The following is an 18,856-nucleotide window of genomic DNA, read 5'->3' as shown; positions in this document are numbered from 1 at the left end:
AGCAGAAGAAATGTCTTCAAATATTCTTGTCGGTACAAAACGAGCCAGAGTGTGCGTTTATGTTACAGCAGGCTGTTCGACATCTGCGAGCGTTCAGCATGACTTTCCCTCAGAAAATCATGCACGTGCTGAGGTCGTGAGTCACTTCCTGGAACTTCTTGTCGAATCCCCCTCAAGTGCTACTGCATAGCATGGTGCCATTGAACATTGCACACACCTGCCTACACAGCCGCAGAGGAGCCATAAAATGTTAAGGGCCGAGGCAAAGGCCTTCTTATGCATGCAGCATGGGGCACAAATTAGGATGTGCACTTTTTTCTTAAGCGTCCCTTACAATTCTTGCAACTCGGAGCCTGCACATGTGTTATACAAGATCTCCCCATCCCCTGGGCGAACACTCCTCTACTTTGTGACGAATTGCAGGGAAATGTGCATGTGCACATATTTCAGGCCTGAACCAAGGTTCTCTTAAAAATTATGAAAGTTTTCTGAAGTTTATAAACAGTCAATTACAGTAAGAGTATAACTAAACAGCGCTGCAATCCAAGCGAGCTCGAAGGTCCGATGGAAACACACGTGTCCACTCTACTGCCTCTTGCGGCGCACTGCATCAAAACAGCTTCAAGCTCCATATATGACTCATTCATTTGAGGGGATCCAGGTGGAAACTGTCACTGCAGGCTCTCCCAAGTCAGCAATTACTAAGATCCACAGGGTCAGCAGGGCACCAGGGAAAACATCCTGTAAAACCTGTGGCATGGACTTCCTCAGAGCTTCCTGTCATTCCTCGTCCTCCTGCTTTCCCTTCTGCTGCCCTGATGTCAGCGCCTGCTTGAAGTACATTTCTGCAACCTGAACCACCAGGAAAGATCCTCTCAGCTCTTACTTAGGTAAACGGGTCCACAATCAGAGGCAAACAGTGCTCTCTCTGACTGGAGGGCCTTCCTCGTGGATACACGCGGTAAGACAGCGTCCGAGCCAAACCCCATATTGCAGATGGCAAGCCAAAATCTTCGTCTTCAGGAAAATAGGATAATATCCATCCAATACCACGGTACTGTGGCAGAGCAGTAAGGGCATGCATGTGAGGGCGGAGTGAGGGCGTCAATTGGGGGGCGTGCCTGTTCGGCTGAGGTGGCGTCCTCGGGTGTTTTGTCATCGCGGACTTTGACGAGGCGGGGGAAACGGATTGAGATACCCTTGTCAGGGTCGGCTAATCCCAGTGCCGCCTTGTGTCGCGGCGAGATGCTGAAGTCAGCGCACTTGACCTCCCACACCGTCTTTGCGTCAAACCAGATGTCCGGCAGCAGTGTCTCTGAGTACCTGCGCCGCAATAAGTACAGTCTTTGTCATCCCCCGGCTGCAAAGGCACAGCACGAGGGCGTTGTGCGCAGCAAGTAAGGATCCCCAGGAAAGTCAGCTCAGTACAGCACGCAAAATCAGTCCGCACATTGTGAGCACAGATGTTTCTTAAGTGTCTCCATGGCTGAGCTAAATTCCTCCCCAAGTGTTGTGCTATAATGTTCACTCATACTGGAATCCACAACACACATGAAGGCACCAAAGAAACATCCGAGCTCATCTTGCAGTGCAAGCTGTGCATTGCAAACAAAGGGCGCACCGGGCTTTCACAGCACGGATACAGTATCAGAAGTTGACATGGGAGAGCAGAAATGTGTGGCATGCGCGCACCGGTAGTAGGGCTTGGCGGTGGGGATGGTGTGCAGGCGCAGCTCCTCGCTGAACTGCTTCAGCTGCTCCTCGGAGAAGCCCGTGCCGATCTTGGAGATGGTCTGGAACTCCTCGCCCTCCGGATTGTACACCGCCAGCAGGAACGCCCCAAACACCCCTGACCGCTTCCCCCTGCATGCACCCAACACCCAACCACTCAGCATGCATGCGCCTGCCCCTGTACCCTTCTGCGCTGACCTCTCCTCTATTATTCCACGACGAAACATCACCCAGCATCCCTCCAGCGCACAGGGTCACCCTCCCATAAACCCATGATTGGACGTGACCAGCAATCAAAACCAATCTCCTGTTCTATAACAAGCACTCTGCCAGCAGCATGCGGCCGCCCAAGCGGCCTCTATCCTTGTGAAGACTCTCCGAGGAGCTTGCTTCCAACTATGTCACACTGTCAGCAAAGCTCTCCACCGTTTCCAACGCCTTCATAGGTAATACGGACTTTTGCAGAGCCCAGACAGGCTTGAGAAAGGGGTGCGAGGGACGCACTTGCCGAACCAGGCGCCGATGACAGCCACGTCGAGGGTGTCACCCACGCCCTCCAGGTAATCCTTCTTGAGCTTGAGCCAGTGCAGGGAGCGCCTGGACGGCTCATAGGTGCTGTCCATCGTCTTCACAATCAGCCCCTCCGTGCCCGCCGCCACCGACTCGTTCAGAAAGGTTCCCAGCTCTTCAACATCAGTGGATGTCTGCAACACATCTAATAAGATCAGAAGACTGCGGAGAGGTTCCAGTATATGGAAGACTCACGAGGACAGCACCAGCGCGAGCATTAATCTTTCCTTCTTGACGATTTGCAAGACAAGAAAGAAGCCTTGACAACATACACGTTGTGCTGCATGGATCTGTACGACAACCCTTGGTTGCAGTCCATATCATCTAGTTCAACAGATGCCCAGCTGCCCGGCTGCCTATTCCTGCACGTTACTGCTTCAAGGCAAGGGGATGAGGACATAAGAATGTGCCTTGAAGAGGGCAAACTGCAGCTCTCCGGGCTTCTCGCGGACGGCTTGGGAGAGGGCGGTGCGGCGCTCAGTGAGGGGCTTCTGCAGGAGCATGGCGCCGTTGAGGTAGAGGCAGTCAAAGGCGAACAGGCACACCTGCACCTTGATGTCCGCCACCTCCACATCCTTGCGCTTGCGTGTGCTCAGCACCTGCCCGCAGCCAGGGGTGCTCACTTAAAGTCCAGTCATCATTGCGCCCTCAGCACAACCAGGAGTACTTCATTGTGTCGAATACTTTCCCTCAGCAAAAGAAAAAGCCGCCACATGCCGCACGTCAGGCAGCAGCGTGACAGCCCTGCTCATCACAGCATTGCTGACGGCCTCTTGACTCTGTCCCAAGGTCGAAAAATCCCCTTTCAGGCTCTTGGTGCCCTTCAAATGTGCACTGAACCCATTAAAAGATCATGTTTCCAGCTCGAGGGCGACATTGCACACACATGGCTGCAGCAGCACAGGAGATGCTGTGTAGCCTGTCAGAAGTGGACAATTGGAAGCGCTAGAGCATTGGGACATGCAATGTAAGTGGCGGGTGCTGACCTGGAAGGGCAGGATCTTGCCGGTGGCGCGCTCGAAGGCGACGGCCTCGCAGTCGAGGACCATGGACTTGACGCCCTCGCGCACCATGCTGGGTACGATGGCCGCTATGTCCGGGTACTTGCCCGTGTTGTTCTCGCTGTTTCGGCTGCAGCCACACATGAACATGTCACCCACCTGCTTATCTTCATGCACTGCTCGCTCACAGCATCCCCCATCAACTGATAAAAAATTGACGGCTGTCACTCACTCTGTGCACTTCAATTTCTGATATCAAACAAAATAGTTATGCATTCAGCAGCAGCATGACAGGCCTCTCTGCAAAGAGAAAAGGCCATCTGCAAGCAGCCCCTGTGGCCGACAGCCCACCATGGGTGCTAAGAGGATGATAGACTTCCCTATCAATGGCCTTCCTCCGGGGACCTGACGTCTGAATGGCAAGGGGACAAGGGGGTGATGATGTCAGCAGCAGCAGGGGGGCACCTGTAGATGAAGACCTTGCCGTCCTCAGTGTAGTGCACCTGGGCGCGCTCCCCGTCATACTTGTACTCGCAAGTGAACTCCTGGTCCGTAAATTTCTCCAGAACCTCTGCGATGCCTGTGGTCGCTTTGGCCAGCATCGGCTTCACCGGCACCCCCGGTGTGAATCTCACATGGTCCGGCAAGTCCTGCAGTCATCCACAGGACCTTGGCTGGACAGAAATTTCATTGAGAGGAGACGCCAGGCAATAATAGGCAAGCGATTCCTGTCAGAGAAAGAGAGCATAAGACCAGTCTGACAATCGGCTGAGGGTAAGCCAAGGTGCATGCATGCAGTTTTTACAGGAACTGATGCAACTTGTCCCTGAGCATCAGTTTTGCTGCTTATTGTGACCCTCCCGTTCATGGCCACCCGTGATAATGTTAGCTGCAGTGCTCTTTTAGCAACAGCATTTCAAAGGCTCACATGGTAGAGATGCAGCTCAGCACGTCCAGGAAACGACAAATTCATGAGCAATTCTTCAAAACAAACGCAAAGGGGTGGGGCACCTCGATGGGGTACTGGAGGAGGGCGGGGATGAGGGCGTCGTAGGAGGGGCACTGGCTGTAGGCCTGCTTGACGGCCTGCACGGCCGTCTCCAGGCGGTTGGCTAGCTTGCCGTCAGCATTGTCAGCGCCGTGACGGTGCAGCGACTGCGCGTGCGCCAGCGCCACCCGCACTGTCTCGTCCCCCAGGCCTATCCTCAACTTCCCCTGCACGCAGCCGCATGCATGGTAAATTTCATGCTCTCCTCCTTTTGTCGAGCAGAATCACCGACAAGGCCTTCAAGGTTCACAGCCTCAGCCATGTAAAGCACCTTGTGCTTCATGCAGAAGACAAATAGAGGTCCGAGACTGCAACGATATGTGGATGGAAATGTAAGTATTTGTTTTTAAAAATATTTGCGTCAATTACAAAAGCGGCTTCTTGAGCAGACATGCGCAAAAGCAAGCTGTTGCTGTCTCTTTAAAAAGCAGACCTGCAGGGCGCGCATGATGAAGCCCGGCTCGACATCGGTGGAAGACACGAGCAGCTTGTTGATGAGGTCGACCTTGCGCTCCTGGCTCTTTGTGCCCTGCGTCCTCGCTATGGCCTGGAACGCCCTGGGTGCAAACCCCAGATTGCCATCACACCTGACCAGCCATCTATGAACTACTGACAAGCTTCACCCGCTGTGCATGAAGGCACCAAATTTATACTAGGCGAGGGTGCAAAGACAGGCCTCGCTCGACATTGGGCACTTCAGAGGATTGACTTTGCACAATTACAATGTCATGGACAACACTAATAAGCAGTAAGAAGTCAAAAAGAACACAAGTTGATGAGCCAAGGAGGCGCACTTGAAGACGCCCTGCACGGTGAGGGGCTTGGGCTTGAACATGGTCTTCTGCTTGGCTCGAGCAGCCGCCGCCACGTTGCCCAGGTCCCCCGCCTCCGCGTAGTCATCCTTGATCTTCTGCATTGACTTGCCGGTGGCCTGACAGAGCGCCTGCACAGCCCCAAGCGATTGTTATTCTCCAAGATTCATGCACGACAAACCAGTGCACCGAAGGGACCTGCTGGGCAGATCTGCAAAAAGTCACTTCCCAGTCAACCAGACAAGCACACAAGAGAGCTTTCATGCAGCAAGTGATGAAGGATCTGCATTAGCATACTCTTGTTTAAGAGAGTAGGGAAGCACCTTCATCAGGATGGAGTCCCCAATGCCCAGCTCCAGACCCTCATGGGATGGAGCCACCTGCGCCACAAGGAATACTTTTGTTAAGTGCCTCTCAGTGCATCTCCACACCGCACTGCTCTCTACATGCTATTGCTGCTGCTGCATGCCTGACGGATCAGTGGTCATGAAGCACTCCTGGTCAACCAAGAAGTACAGAGTCCAATACTGCACTGGTGCCGGTGGCTCATTTCGGGGATCAAATATGAACTTTGGCCCACCTGGTTGCTGCAGAGGTAGACAGCGGGCAGGAGGTCTTCTGGGGTGGTAGCCAGGATGGTTCTGAAGGCTGTGACCAGCAGCTGGGTCATCTGCAGCCGCTTGGGCTGGTTTGCGATGGCCTCAAAGGTGGATGCCAGGAACAAGAAGGGCACCGGCTCCCCTGCCTTCCATGTGGCCAGCTCAGCAGAGTCAAAGTTGGCGTATGCCTTGGCTGCCGCCACTGCCCCGAGCCCCACACCCTCCATTTTGACGGCTCCCTGCTTGCAGGAGAAAGCAGTCCAGTCAGTCACTTGCAGATATGTCTAATGACAGCTGTGGAGAACATGGATGATAGGCAATCGCTGCGACGGCCCCCACTCACACTGCTTCATCTGCAGTCAGGTATTTGCCCTTGTGACAACAGACTAGCTAATCCAGGAAGAGCATGCAGCTTGCATGAGGGTCGAGGCAGTAATGGGGATCTATAATTACCTTGCCGGGTTTGCTGCCGGCGCCAGGAGGCTTGAGCACGGCCATCTTAAGTGGCTTGGAGGCAGCACTATCCCCCTCTTTGTCATCGCCATCCTCTTGCGAGTGTGAGGATGCCTCTGAGTCTGCCTCGTCATCTGCATTGTCGTTGCCCACCGCAGCCAGAGCTTCAGAACTGACTGCAGCTTTTGTTGGCTTCTTCTTTGTTGCCGTTGCTGCCTTCCCCTTCGCCTTCCCTTTGCCCTTCCCCACTGATGCTGCACATGCAACGACTTCCATCAGGCTGGCAACTATGCATCACACTTGGACATGGGAGCACATGTGTGATCATGTGCAGGAAGGGAAGTTTCCACAAAAATCAGCGTCCAGATCAGCATGAGCGAGGGTCACACGTGCTATCGGGTGCGGGGGCGCTTGTGCTCCCTCCTTGTCGCTGTCCTCTATCCGGTCAGACTCCTGCGTGGGATTCACTGCAGCTGGGGACTTCCCTGCTGAATGCCCAGCCACTGGAGACGCCACCTCCTCTATCGGTTCAGCTGCTGCCGCTGGAGTGGGAGAGACCTGTTAAGGGTTCACAGCGTGAGAGCCAGATTCTCTCAATTGTGGCAGCATGTTTCGTGCATGTCAGATGTTTTGGAGACCCTAGGCAATGCAGTTCCCCACCTGATTGTCGCTTGGCTCATCAATATCATCTTCCAGCTCATTAACTGCTCCCGCTGCCTGCATGCAGACATGCCCCCTTATTTTTTGTCGTTCTGAGCCGACTAACAAAAGATTTCCAAGAATTTCCTGTTTGTGGTGGCTTCCAATAGGGAATGATGCGTGGTAATTGTATAGAACCACACTTGGGCATCAGTTGAGCTCTTCTTGCTCCCCTCTGCTTTGCGAAGCCTCTTCAACCTCCCACCTCCTCTGCCTGACCCCTCTTCCTCATGCAATGGCTTGCTTTCTGAGCCTGAGCCTCGCGCAGCCACCACCTGCATGCGCCGGGTTTCAACGACAATTGTGCAATGACACTACTGCCATCAGCTCATGCAGCATGGGGCCCTAAGCGAGACGATGCTGAAACAAGACAAACGAAACATGAAAGACGACGTGATATTTCTGTCTTACCATTTATTTTGCACAAAATGCACACGTTTATCAAGTGAAAGCGTAGCAGGTAGTTTTCTTGGACTGAAGCGGCACCTCACGAACGCGCTTCTTTTCTACGCTGTTGACATTCTTCAAAGCTTCTCTGCTCCCAGTTTGTATCTGTGGAGACGCTTTAGCAGTGTCTGAAGCCTTGACGCCACTGGGAGTGGTGAAAAACCTGCCAATTGTGGCCTGCTTCATTACTGAGCGGTTGGAGGGTGCTGCCAGATAGAAGAGGCCCCTAGGTGGCCCTCTGCTGTATCTTTGATGACAGCGTGCGCACAGCGGCAGCACAAGCCCTCTGAAAAGGCCGAAGGTCGCTATTGTCTCCAAGCGTGGGGGACCGCTTGTACACTGCTGGAGTTATTTTGAATCACGCAATCGCCATGCACCTTTCCCTAAAGAAAATTCTTATCTTCAAAATGCAATGCGCGGTCCTTGCTTTGCATTGCGCATCAAAAGGAGGATTCTCTCAGCATTTTGATGACATCTGAAAGTGCAAATACTCGTTTCCGTTGGTTTATTCCCATCAAAGGTCCCGATTGCCCATCATCAATCAAGTGCAATCGAATGCTCTCATGGGGCATCGTCGATGACAATCCCATGCAAAGCACAGCAAGGCTCGGAATGGAGCCAGATTTGGCAGCTGTTCCAAGCCCACCTTAATTTGCTTGGAATTGCAAAGCACTGCACACGATATGATCTTAAGGTGTTCTTGACAATATTCGTAGGTATAGCTCCTTTTTATAGAACAAAATCCCGAAGATAAAAAGCATTTCGGAAAATCAGTCTGAGCATTGGAGGTGAACCGGGGTCAATACTGTCTAATTTCTTGACGTCATGGGAGTAAAGGATCTCATTAAGAAGATGGAAGAGTTGGGGCGGAATGGAGGCGAGCCATCTGAGACCACCAGGACACGGGCATCTGATCTCGACACGCCAGCCGCTCCTAGCTCTCTTCCGCAAACCGCACCAGCCCCAGCTATGCAGGAAACAAAAGATACTACACCCCAAAATACAGCCAATACCCAGGCAGAAGAAGCGTGTGAGGGTAAGAGTGAGGAAGCACCAGCTGCTGAACAGGCGCAGCCAGCTTCGCTTGCCTCCACAAAGCCATCTGAGAATGGAGCAGCAGCGCCGGAGAATCCCGAAAAGAAGGCCAAGAAGGTTTGGTGCTGTCCTGAACGCAAATTTCTCCAGATACGAGGGATTGTCAGTACAGTGATCTTGTGATGCCCCTGTCGATTGCACCGTGCTTGCTTCACCATGTTGGGCCCATTGTGCAATCAGGATTGCTTCTGCCTGGTGTTGTCATTTACATCGCTTTTCAGCGCATAGATGGCCAGGAGAGGTTATGCATGCCAGGCCTGTGTGATGTGCAGGACGCAAAGGCCAAGGAGAAAGCGGCAAAGAAGGCCAAGGCCGCTGCCAAAGCTGCCAAGGCAGCAGCTCCAAAAGATGTCGACTCAAAGAAGGCCAAGGCCAAGAAGGAGGCAGAGGAGAAGACGGTGAGGCAGACAAGGCAGTGCTGCAGCGCTCGAATACATCTATGCACAGACGAGCAAGCCACCGTCTTATGCGTAGTCTCAGGTACTGATTACCCTGCAGACTCTTATCTGCTGTCTTCCTTGTGTCCAGGCTGCGGAGGCACAGGCTGTGCAGCAAATGATCGATGCGGCACGGGCAACGCCCAAGGGCCAGAAGAAGGACTACGCTGCAGAGATGCCCAAGGGCTACGACCCCAAATTCGTGGAAGCTGCTACGTACGCTTAACTCACACACTGTCTGCATCCTGTACTCAGGCAAAGCTGTCCTAGGTAGTGAACAGCGCATTGTGCTGCATCTGGACTGACCTTTCTTGCAGCTTTTTTGCAGGGCATGCATGGTTGGAATGTAAAATCTATCGTAGTGAAATTGATTGGCGTGTGCAGATATGCTTGGTGGGAGGACTGCGGCTACTTCAAGCCGAATGACAAGAGCGATGCAGAGCCATTTGTGATCGTTATCCCACCCCCCAATGTGACGGGCTCGTTGCACCTTGGCCATGCTCTCATGGTCGCCGTAGAGGTCAGCATTGTGATCTCCCTCATCCGTGCCTTTGCAATTTTATTGTCTGTTGCCATGTCTGGTGCATCCTGATCCCATGCTAAGTTACATGTGCAGATCACTGTGTACAGGTCCGTACTCCATGCCAGAGCTCTTGAACAGGGGTGAGAAGTGCTGGGGTGTGCAGGATACACTGACGCGGTGGCATCGCATGAGCGGGCGCAACGCTCTGTGGGTACCTGGAACAGACCATGCAGGCATTGCCACGCAGACCGTGGTCGAGAAGCAGCTGCAGCGGGAGCAGGGCATCACACGCCACGACCTGGGTGCGTCATGGCCTCTTGTGCACTGCCCTGCTCACTCTCAGCTTTAGATATGTTCACCAGAGCTGCCACTGCCTAAGGCAAGTGGGCGACAGAGGAGGGATTGCATAGCAGATCAGAAAGGGGTCCTGGGCTCCTGAAATCTCAGAATTGTAGAATATTATGCAGTATCACAGTGAGAAGTCAGGATGTCCTTCAGTCAGTGGGCCCTTGGGAAAATCGTGGGCTTTGTTTGGAACCCTGTGGCTTGCCTGCAACTTCCATTTCCGAAGTTGCGCGGGACGCTGTGCAGGGCGGGAAGCGTTTGTGGGGGAGGTGTACAAGTGGGTGGACACTTACGGAGGCAAGATCCTGGCGCAGCTGCGGCGTATGGGGGCCTCGCCGGACTGGTCCCGCCTGGCATTCACCATGGACGACAAGCTGAGCGCGGCCGTGCTGGAAGCATTCCTGCGGCTGCACAAGGAGGGCCTCATCTACCGCGACAACCGCCTGGTCAACTGGTGCACCCGCCTCAAGACCGCCGTCTCCGACATCGAGGCATGTCACTCAGCTTGCCTAAATTGCCTTCTGCCTTACTTTCAATTCTCCGTGAATTGCCTTATGCCTTACTTTTATAGTTTGTTTTGACCCTTCCTTGGCTAGCTGCCACCTTCGTTGAAGGCCAAATGCAGACAATGCAGCGATGTATGATCCAGCGCAGAACACCTTCATTGCCCTTCATGGTGACTTGAGAAACGAGAGTGGAATCATGGGAAACTGGCGTTCGCCCACAGCGTAGAGCACCTTGATGCCCGTCAATGGTGACCTGAGAGATGAGAGGACGATTATGGGATTTCGGTGCTTGCCAACACTTCGCAGTCCTGTAGATAACAGTTCAGCCTCTCTGCACAGCACATCCGCCTCATGCCATCCTTGATGTGCAAAAAATGCTCAACTTTTAAAATGTGACACTCACATGGCTGGTGCTGCACTGACAGGTGGACTACATCGACATTGCCGAGAACACCGAGCTGGCGGTGCCGGGGTATGACGAGAAGGTGATGTTTGGCGTGCTCACCTCGTTTGCATATCCGCTGGAGGACGGCGCTGGCGAGATCGTGGTGGCCACAACGCGGCCGGAGACCATGCTCGGCGACACGGCCGTGGCTGTGCACCCAGATGACCCACGGTGTGCGCCCCTGCCTTGTGCTTGACACCCTTGTGCAATTCTTAGCTGCGGACTGCTGATGTATATGGTAAAGAGGCTTCACTGTACTGGCCTCCAGGCAAATGTTGTCATTGCTCGGATATCTAAATAGGATGCCCTGCGAGCTACTGCCCTAAGAGATCCTGGTCAAGCGGTGCCCTTGACATTACATGCAAAATGCGTAACCGAGGAGGTTATTTGCATTACTGTATCTGAGTAAAAGCAACATGGTTCCCAAGGAGGTGCTTCACAAATTGCATGGTGCAGCTCACCTCATTGCTGGCGTGGGCATGCCTTACTTTTATTCTTACTGAGTTTTACAGACCTGTTGGCAGGCACCTGAGGCTCATTGGTCTTGCAGGCAGTCTTTCACTGCCCATGGTCATATCATATGATGGAGTTGGTAATAGACGCGACACAACCCCCGCGCATGTAGGTACGCGCACCTCCACGGCAAGCACGTGGTGCACCCATTGGACGGGCGCAAGATCCCCATCATCACCGACGCGGAGTTGGTGGACATATCCTTTGGGACGGGCGCGGTCAAGATCACACCCGCGCACGACCCCAACGATTTCGCCACTGGCAAGCGCCACGCCCTCGACTTCATCAACATCCTTACCAACGACGGCGCCATCAACGAGCGCGGCGGCCAGTTTGCCGGCCAACCCCGCTTCCAGGTATTTCTAGAATGTTCGCCAGTCATTCTTCAACCTTTCATTGCCTGAGGTTGGGTGTATCATCGGTACATCTCGCACCTTTTTCTTCACCCTCAAGTGCTCGATGGTGAGGTTATCATTGGTACATCTCTTACTGTCTCCTTCTGCTGATTGGTGAAGCAACACAAAATTGGGTGGCCTGTTGATCAACTGTCACAAACACTTTGCAGGACGGTGCGGTGCCCTGCTCCAATCTTCTCACATAGAGTACAAGCACTGAGCACTTCCTGTGACGGCGCACTTGTTCTGAATTTCGTATCAGCTGTCGCTGACTGTGCTGTATGGTGGGTGTGGCAGGCGAGGAAGACGGTGGTGGACTGGCTGAAGGAGAAGGGGCTGTACCGTGGGGAGGCGGGCAACGCGATGCGACTGGGCCTGTGCAGCCGCAGCAAGGACGTGATAGAGCCGGTGCTCAAGCCGCAGTGGTGGGTGTCCTGCAAGGGCATGGCCGACGATGCCTGTGCCGCCGTGCGCGACGGCCGCATCTCAATCCTACCCGACGAGTTCAAGGCCACCTGGTTCAGGTCTGCAGTGTTCTACGCCTCCCTGCCTTACTGTGCGAGCTGTACCATGATTCACATCTGCCTGGTTGTCATGTTGTTGATTGCATTCTGACTTGACATCGCGCAGCATTAAAATAAATCACTCTCTCTGTCCCCACTTACTTGACGTCAGTGGCAGAGCGTACAACCATAAAGAAACATGTACAAACACGTCGGGCATGGATTGCGGCTCGATGTTCTCTATTAGATGCCCTCGCACTCCTTACTGGCTTGGCTCAGGCCAGCGGTGAGCAGATCACTTGCGCTGGGCTCAAACTAGGAGAAGTGTAGCACATGGGGCTGGCGAGTCATTGCCGGGCTGGGCTGGGCTGGGCTGTGCTGAGCTGGCTTTACCTTCACAGGTGGCTGGAGAACATCCGTGACTGGTGCATCAGCCGGCAGCTGTGGTTTGGCCACCGAATCCCCGCCTACTACGTGACCCTTGAGGGCGAGGGAGATGCAGCGCCCCCAGGCACCATGGACGAGCGCATGGACAGGTATGCTGCAATGTTACGGCTACAACCCTTCCTGCAGAACTTTAGTATTTACTCTTAAAAGAGACTAATCCTTCCTGCAGCTTCCTGAAGGATGCTATGGTGAACCTTGCATAGATGGCTGTGTGATTTGAGCGCATGCGCTCTCCATGAATACCGCTGTCCTCTCACATGCAAATCCATGCCAGACTTTCCAAGTGAAGACGGCAGCTGATGCAGAAAAGCTGAAGCGAGATGAAATACACATGGAATCCTTGCAATGACTGGAGTGCATGTGCAGGTGGGTGGTGGCGCGCGATGCCGAGTCAGCCAGGAAGGTCGCTGAAGAGCGCTTCCCTGGAAAGGTCCAGAACCTGGTGCAGGTGGGCATGTATCCTCTCCCTCGCTGATCCTTCCTTACCTACATTATTATTTTGTTGCTTAAGTAAGCCTTTCACATGCATCACAGCAGCTCTGTCACATATTCCTGAACATTCTTCCAAGCCTTTTGCAGCATGGAGCAATTCACAGATTCACGGGCCTAGACCACCCGCCATTATTCAAGATCTGCAACCTCGCTTATTGTTACAATATCACTCAACAAAACCCCGTTTGTCTGGAGAGATTGTCGTTGTGCAATGGCAGGACGATGATGTGTTGGACACCTGGTTTTCCTCGGGCCTGTTCCCCTTCTCGGTGTTTGGCTGGCCGGAGCAGACGCCTGATCTGGCCAAGTACTACCCGACAACGCTGCTGGAGACGGGGCACGACATCCTCTTCTTCTGGGTCGCCCGCATGGTCATGATGGGCATGAAACTCACCGGTGAGCCAGCAGTCTTTCACTTCATTGCTGACCTCAGCAGAGCACGTTCCAGCTTGCCTTTTGATCAATTACTGGCATGCATGGCGCTTTTTCTGCCATTCTGGTGGACAATACAAAGCAGGGCGGGGCAAGCTGAATGAGAGGGTTGCGGATGATGAAGGGGAAAATACTATGGGCGTTGTGCAGGGGAGGTGCCATTCAAGCAGATCTACCTGCACAGCATGGTGAGGGACGCGCACGGCCGCAAGATGTCCAAGTCCCTGGGAAATGTCATCGACCCCCTCCATGTCATCGAGGGCATCTCACTAGAGGTACATACTGAGCCTGACGCCCTAAACAGGCTAGGAAAACTTCACAAGCGTGGGCTCGGAAAATTTCACCCTGCCAAGGTGTTTCACCCAGAGAACGCACAGCAGATTTGCTGTCTGGCAGTGCTGGAGGGTTAGGGGATGCAGCCTGTGCAAGCAAGAGCGTGCAGCGGGCTGACCGCGTTCTGTCACAGACCCACTTCAAGAGCTGCTGGGATTGCCTCTTGAGTAGGTTGGCTGGACGGGGTCATCACTGCTTCACACCTTTTGCCCTTGGCTGCACCTCCTGCCCCAGATGCAACTTAAAACAAAAAGTAAATCAGGCTGAGAGAGCCTCAGCAAGCGTTCACGGCAATGGGATTATATCCAGTAGACGTTGCTTTGCAAGGCTTGCAGACCCTTCAGATGAGCATCTTGCGGCAGGATTCTTAGACAGTTGAGCCTGGATGGCTGCAGGGGCTGTACTCCACGCTGGGGGGGGGCAACCTGGAGAAGAATGAGATGGAGAGGGCGAAGCAGGGCCAGAAGGCGGACTTCCCTGAGGGCATCGAGGAGTGCGGCACCGACGCCCTGCGCTTCACCCTCCTCTCCTACACCTCGCAGGTGACCGCATTCTGCCTGCATGCACAACTGCGCAACCGTATCATGCCAAAATCTTTGTTTAAATAATGCTGGATACTTCCCTATTAATCACACCTCTGCATTAGGCACCAGACTGTGCCAGGGAGGCTCTACATGTAATTAGGAGAGAGCGTCGCAACATGGGCAACATATTTTGTGGAACCTGCACAGCAAACTCTAACAGCAAATCACTTTCTTCTTGACAACAGCACGAATGAAGTGCAACAAATACCTGCAAGTTAAGCTGCAGAGCAAAGTCAACTCTCCTTCAGACAAGATGTTGGGATGCTCCAGCATGCCTTAGCAGCACACTATATTTCGGCATGAGCTTGTTGAGTGTGCAGTGTGTGCTTGGGGATAAAGCCCTGCATTCAACTTGATCACTCCTCTTGAAAATAGAGTCTGAGATTGTCTGGGTTGCTACCCACGCAGGCGCTGAGCGTGAACCTGGACATAAAGCGCGTGGTGGCCAACCGCTACTGGTGCAACAAGCTCTGGAACGCCGTCAAATTCGCGCTCGAGCGCCTCGGCGACGATTTCCGGCCCTCGCCGCAGCTGCCAGCCGCCGCGCAGCTGCCGCTGCCCTGCCGATGGATCCTCTCCCGCCTCAACGCCGCCACGCAGAAAGTGGTCACCGGCTTTGAGACCTACAGCTTCGCAGACGGCACCCAGGTCAGATCTCACTTGGCATGTTTGCTGTACTCTTCTGTGGAGCTCAGCATGACTTGTGACCTTCACTGGCATTGTTGGAAGATTTACACTATCTCATGAGCAACTAGAATTCTAGAAAGTGGTGCTAAAAGTAGTCCCTGGTATTAAGGTACTATCACATGTCAGAGACATTTCTCATCTTTTGAGATTTTTTAGATGAAGAGATTTCTTGAGGTATCAGAGACCACTCGCTCCCTACGTGTGTATCACATACTGGAAGGTGCTCAGATGCCTTAGTACAGCACGTGGATGCCTACCTTTACAGTGTACGCTACAAGGTCCGCCTCTGTTCAGGCCCATTTGCAAAGTGCAACGCGGCTGAAGTCGTGTTGCCTCACAGGCGCTGTACGGCTGGTGGCAGTACGACCTGTGCGACGTGTTCGTAGAGCTGGTGAAGCCGGTGATCCCACGGCCGGGCGCGGAAGCCGAGGCCGCGGGCGCGGAGACGGCCGCCCCGGCCGCATTTACCAGCAGCCCAGAAGGGCAGCAAGCCTACAAGGACACCCTCTGGCTCTGTCTAGACACCGGCCTCAGGTGACAGCTTCCTCCCGTTCTTCCTCCCACTTAGGCTGTGTGAGGCATGCATTCACATGCACCTGGTGGCCTGTTGCAAAGACGCCACAGGCTCCTGAGAAGTCTCTGGTGCCTGTTGCGCTGCTGGGGACTGTTGCCATTGCCATCATGCAAGCCAGTGGCACTGGTTTGTTGTGCATCATGGACTAACGGGTAGCTCGGCAGTAGTAGGTATTGCATAGTCATGACCAGTAATGGTGAGTCGTGGAAGTTTGTGTTGGTGCTGCGCAGGTTGCTGCATCCATTCATGCCGTTTGTGACGGAGGAGCTGTGGCAGCGGCTGCCGGGGCGACGGGATCAGTCAGGCGGCTTTGCCTCCATCATGATAGCGCCGTTCCCGGCCGCGCAGCCGTCCTGGGCCGACCCCACCGGAGAGGACGAGGTCGCCCTCATCCTGGACGTCGTCAGGGCCGCGCGCAGCCTGCGGTCAGGTGCGTGCACATGCCGGCACATGTCTGCACATGAATGTGAAGGAGTCTCTGTTTTTTAGGCGTTCGATGGGTTTATAATCACTGCAACACCAGCGACATGTGATCTGGCAAGCAGCTGTTCTGCTAGGGAGATTGTCCTGCTGCTGGCTGGGGGCTGGTGGCTAAGAAGTTTGCTGTGCAAAGTGGTGGCTTGTTTGTGCTGATTGGAATGTGTGGTGGGTTGCAGACTACGACCTGAAAACGAAGCAGAGGCAGGCGCTGCACATTGCATGCAAGGTGGCCTCCAGCGCGGACGTGCTGCGGAGATGCTCTGAGCTCATAGGCACCCTGGCGCTCTCAGACACAGTCAAGGTGAGGCATCCTATGGTTATTGGCTGCTGAATGACAGACCGCGTGCCCGGTTGCTGAGCAACGATTGAAGACATCAGAAGTTGAGTTATATCATTTAATAATCTGATTTGTCACTGGGATACTGCTCAGCAGCGCTCAGTGCTCCACATGAGAGTCATTCTTGAACTCACTCTGGCCCAGACCTTACCGTGGGTTGTACAATTGCTCCCGTGTGTGTTGTGAGGCATGCTGACGAGCTTGCGTGCTGGTGGCTGTGCAGGTGTTGCAGGAGGGGGAGGAGGCTCCCAAGGGGTGTGGAGTGTATGTGGTGAATGATGCCATGACGGTGTGCTTGGACTTGGAAGGCATTGTGGACCCACAGAAGGAGGCAGAGAAGCTGCAGGCCAAGCAGGTAGCGGCCCACATCCTCTATGGGGTCTTAAGCCAACCACTGACCATGGTTGAGTCTGCTGACCTGTGTGTGCATATGGTAAATGCATATGCTGGTAAGCATCCTTCACGGCCCACGTGCGTCAGCTGCCGCTGGCTCCCCTGCGCGCACCACGCAGCCCCTTGCTTAGTTTATATTATTACCGTACTATCACTGTTATTATAAATGTTGAATATTTGTTTACACACAGAGGCAAGGTTCATCTGCAGACAAGCTTGCTAAATTGTGACTACTGATCTTCTACAGCTGAGGAGAAGCGAAAGTCCACTGGTCAGTGTGTAGATTTGTTATCAAGTCACCTGTAGCCAGCTCAACGCAGCCTTGAAGACACACCATGCAACTCTTGACGTACTTTCTGAGGTGCACCTGGTGTGTTTATTTGTACAGCCACGACTTGCGCATGCGTGGTGGGCAGTCCTGTTTGACACCCAAAGTCTTGACCGATGGTCCCTTGACCGCCAGTAAATCAAAAAAATCAAACTCCCAGTACATATAATACCTTTGGAGGCTTGGCAGCAAGGGGTGGATGTGTGCGCACAGGCCAAGCTGGCAGAGCAGATCGAGGTGCTGAACACGAAGCGAAGCATGAGCGATTATGAGGAGAAGACGCCAGAGGACATCAGGAGAGCGGACGCCGAGAAGCTGAAGAGCCTGGCGGACGAGGAAGCCATGCTGCAGCAGCACCTCAAAAGCATGCTGGAACGGGCGCAGCAGCGCTGAGAAACTTGTGCTTGAGAGAACCTTTGCTTTTCAATTCTTGGGTTGCTTGTCTGTATCTATAGAGCCAACAGACTGGGAGTTTCCTGGACAAAAACCTTCGACGTATGACCATGCAGTTGATTCCACATCATACTTGTAGGGCATTCTTATCGTCAATCAGGAGCAGTATAACGTCATTGTTGGCCCGCTCAGGGCTGACATTGAATTTGAAAGAGATTATTTACATGAGCATGTACAATGCAACTGCTTGACTCCCAACTGAGGTCTGCCTCTGCTAACTTCGAGCAACGTGCCCACAACTCCTGAGATCCGATCAAGCTTGGCCCATCATAAATGAACTGGTGCATAAAATGCGCGAGTATCTGGAGCTGCATTAATTGGGATAAGACATATTTACTAGGCATACACTGTGAATTTGAAGAGCACACAACAAAATGAGAAGTTTGCTTTGAGAAGCCGGAACCCATAAAGCTGGGTCAAGGTATCGTGCTACTGACCACTGTAGTAGATCACCATAAAGAGCTCAAGAGTAGTCGTCAGTGCCGCAAACTTCATGCAAACAGGTCCAACCATTGAGACACATGCTGCAAAGTCTCAACATCAGAGAGCCTCAACAGAAGTCAAGGAGGAGTCTAAGTTCTGCCGGTTTCTCAGTCCACGCTCCTCAATACCAATAGCTTTGTGTACATACCACCAAATGCCGCTGCCATCACCTGCATTGCAATGATGTCAACAAAACTAATTTTACCTATCATGACCTGCATCTGCTGAGCTTAACATGCAGATTGCCTCTGTCTGTTCATGCAGAATACTCTTGCAAGCTTGCCTCCTACAATTCTCATCCGGTTCATTTTCAACTGAAGGCGTTCAGGTGATCCACACTCTCTCCTTTGCCTGGTTCGAGGTGCCCAGGCTGCTGTTCTCTTGTGGGCTTTTCCACCACTGCAAGATCTGCTGCAAAGGTAGCCCTCACTACGACTCTACCCACGACGCATATAATTAACACCTCATAAGAATATCCCAAAACGTCGCCATGCTTGTGGCAGCGACATTTCACTTGGCATGCTCAGCTTGAATAATGCTGCATGCATTCATCCCCCAAACTAAGACCGGCTGCTTCTCTTCAAGTGACCACAACGACACCTGCAGCCGAGCCTGTCCACCCATCCGCCATTGTCTGCTGCTCTGCAGCTATTTTCCTTGGCTGCTTCTCAGGAATGCAGCCCCCCGCCCTTGGCGCCTAGGAGCGCCCCA

General features: G+C 53.4%; 2 protein-coding genes across 2 annotated transcripts; one reads left to right on the top strand and one right to left on the bottom strand.

Annotated features, from left to right (window-relative positions):
- Window positions 1-318: 318 nt before the first annotated feature.
- COCSUDRAFT_26120 (ATP-dependent DNA ligase) lies at window positions 319-5,997 on the bottom strand. The gene is made up of 12 exons (XM_005643411.1): window positions 5,743-5,997; window positions 5,486-5,542; window positions 5,145-5,293; window positions 4,784-4,907; window positions 4,314-4,517; window positions 3,768-3,952; window positions 3,288-3,432; window positions 2,700-2,900; window positions 2,236-2,435; window positions 1,693-1,863; window positions 1,122-1,323; window positions 319-852 (listed from the first exon to the last, which is right to left on the bottom strand). Exons 1-12 carry the CDS (start codon window positions 5,986-5,988, stop codon window positions 781-783), a joined length of 1,956 nt encoding a protein of 651 aa, XP_005643468.1. The 5' UTR covers window positions 5,989-5,997; the 3' UTR covers window positions 319-780.
- A 3,013-nt stretch (window positions 5,998-9,010) lies between these two features.
- Window positions 9,011-17,602, top strand: COCSUDRAFT_38458 (putative valyl tRNA synthetase; the record flags this gene model as incomplete). Its single annotated transcript, XM_005643410.1, has 18 exons — window positions 9,011-9,108; window positions 9,277-9,412; window positions 9,579-9,717; window positions 10,007-10,251; window positions 10,692-10,882; window positions 11,337-11,580; window positions 11,917-12,143; window positions 12,524-12,658; window positions 12,936-13,017; window positions 13,280-13,457; window positions 13,644-13,768; window positions 14,222-14,368; window positions 14,819-15,058; window positions 15,438-15,631; window positions 15,902-16,101; window positions 16,328-16,452; window positions 16,712-16,843; window positions 17,423-17,602. The coding sequence occupies 18 exons, from the start codon at window positions 9,011-9,013 to the stop codon at window positions 17,600-17,602; spliced, it is 3,018 nt and encodes a 1,005-aa protein (XP_005643467.1).
- Window positions 17,603-18,856: the final 1,254 nt, after the last annotated feature.

The sequence above is a fragment of the Coccomyxa subellipsoidea genome (genome assembly GCF_000258705.1).
Source record: "Coccomyxa subellipsoidea C-169, whole genome shotgun sequence".
NCBI lineage: Eukaryota > Viridiplantae > Chlorophyta > Trebouxiophyceae > Coccomyxaceae > Coccomyxa > Coccomyxa subellipsoidea.
Note: the sequence above shows the minus strand (reverse complement) of the source record. Positions and strands in the feature narration are given on the sequence as shown.

Excerpts from the sequence above, each read along its gene's own strand:
- COCSUDRAFT_26120 (XM_005643411.1), bottom strand. The coding sequence starts at position 5,988 with ATGGAGGGTGTGGGGCTCGGGGCAGTGGCGGCAGCCAAGGCATACGCC. Across the intron at positions 3,953-4,313 it reads TCCTCCAGTACCCCATCGAG|GACTTGCCGGACCATGTGAG; the intron begins GTGCCCCACCCC and ends GGATGACTGCAG. Across the intron at positions 3,433-3,767 it reads GGCAAGGTCTTCATCTACAG|CCGAAACAGCGAGAACAACA; the intron begins GTGCCCCCCTGC and ends GTGTGGCTGCAG.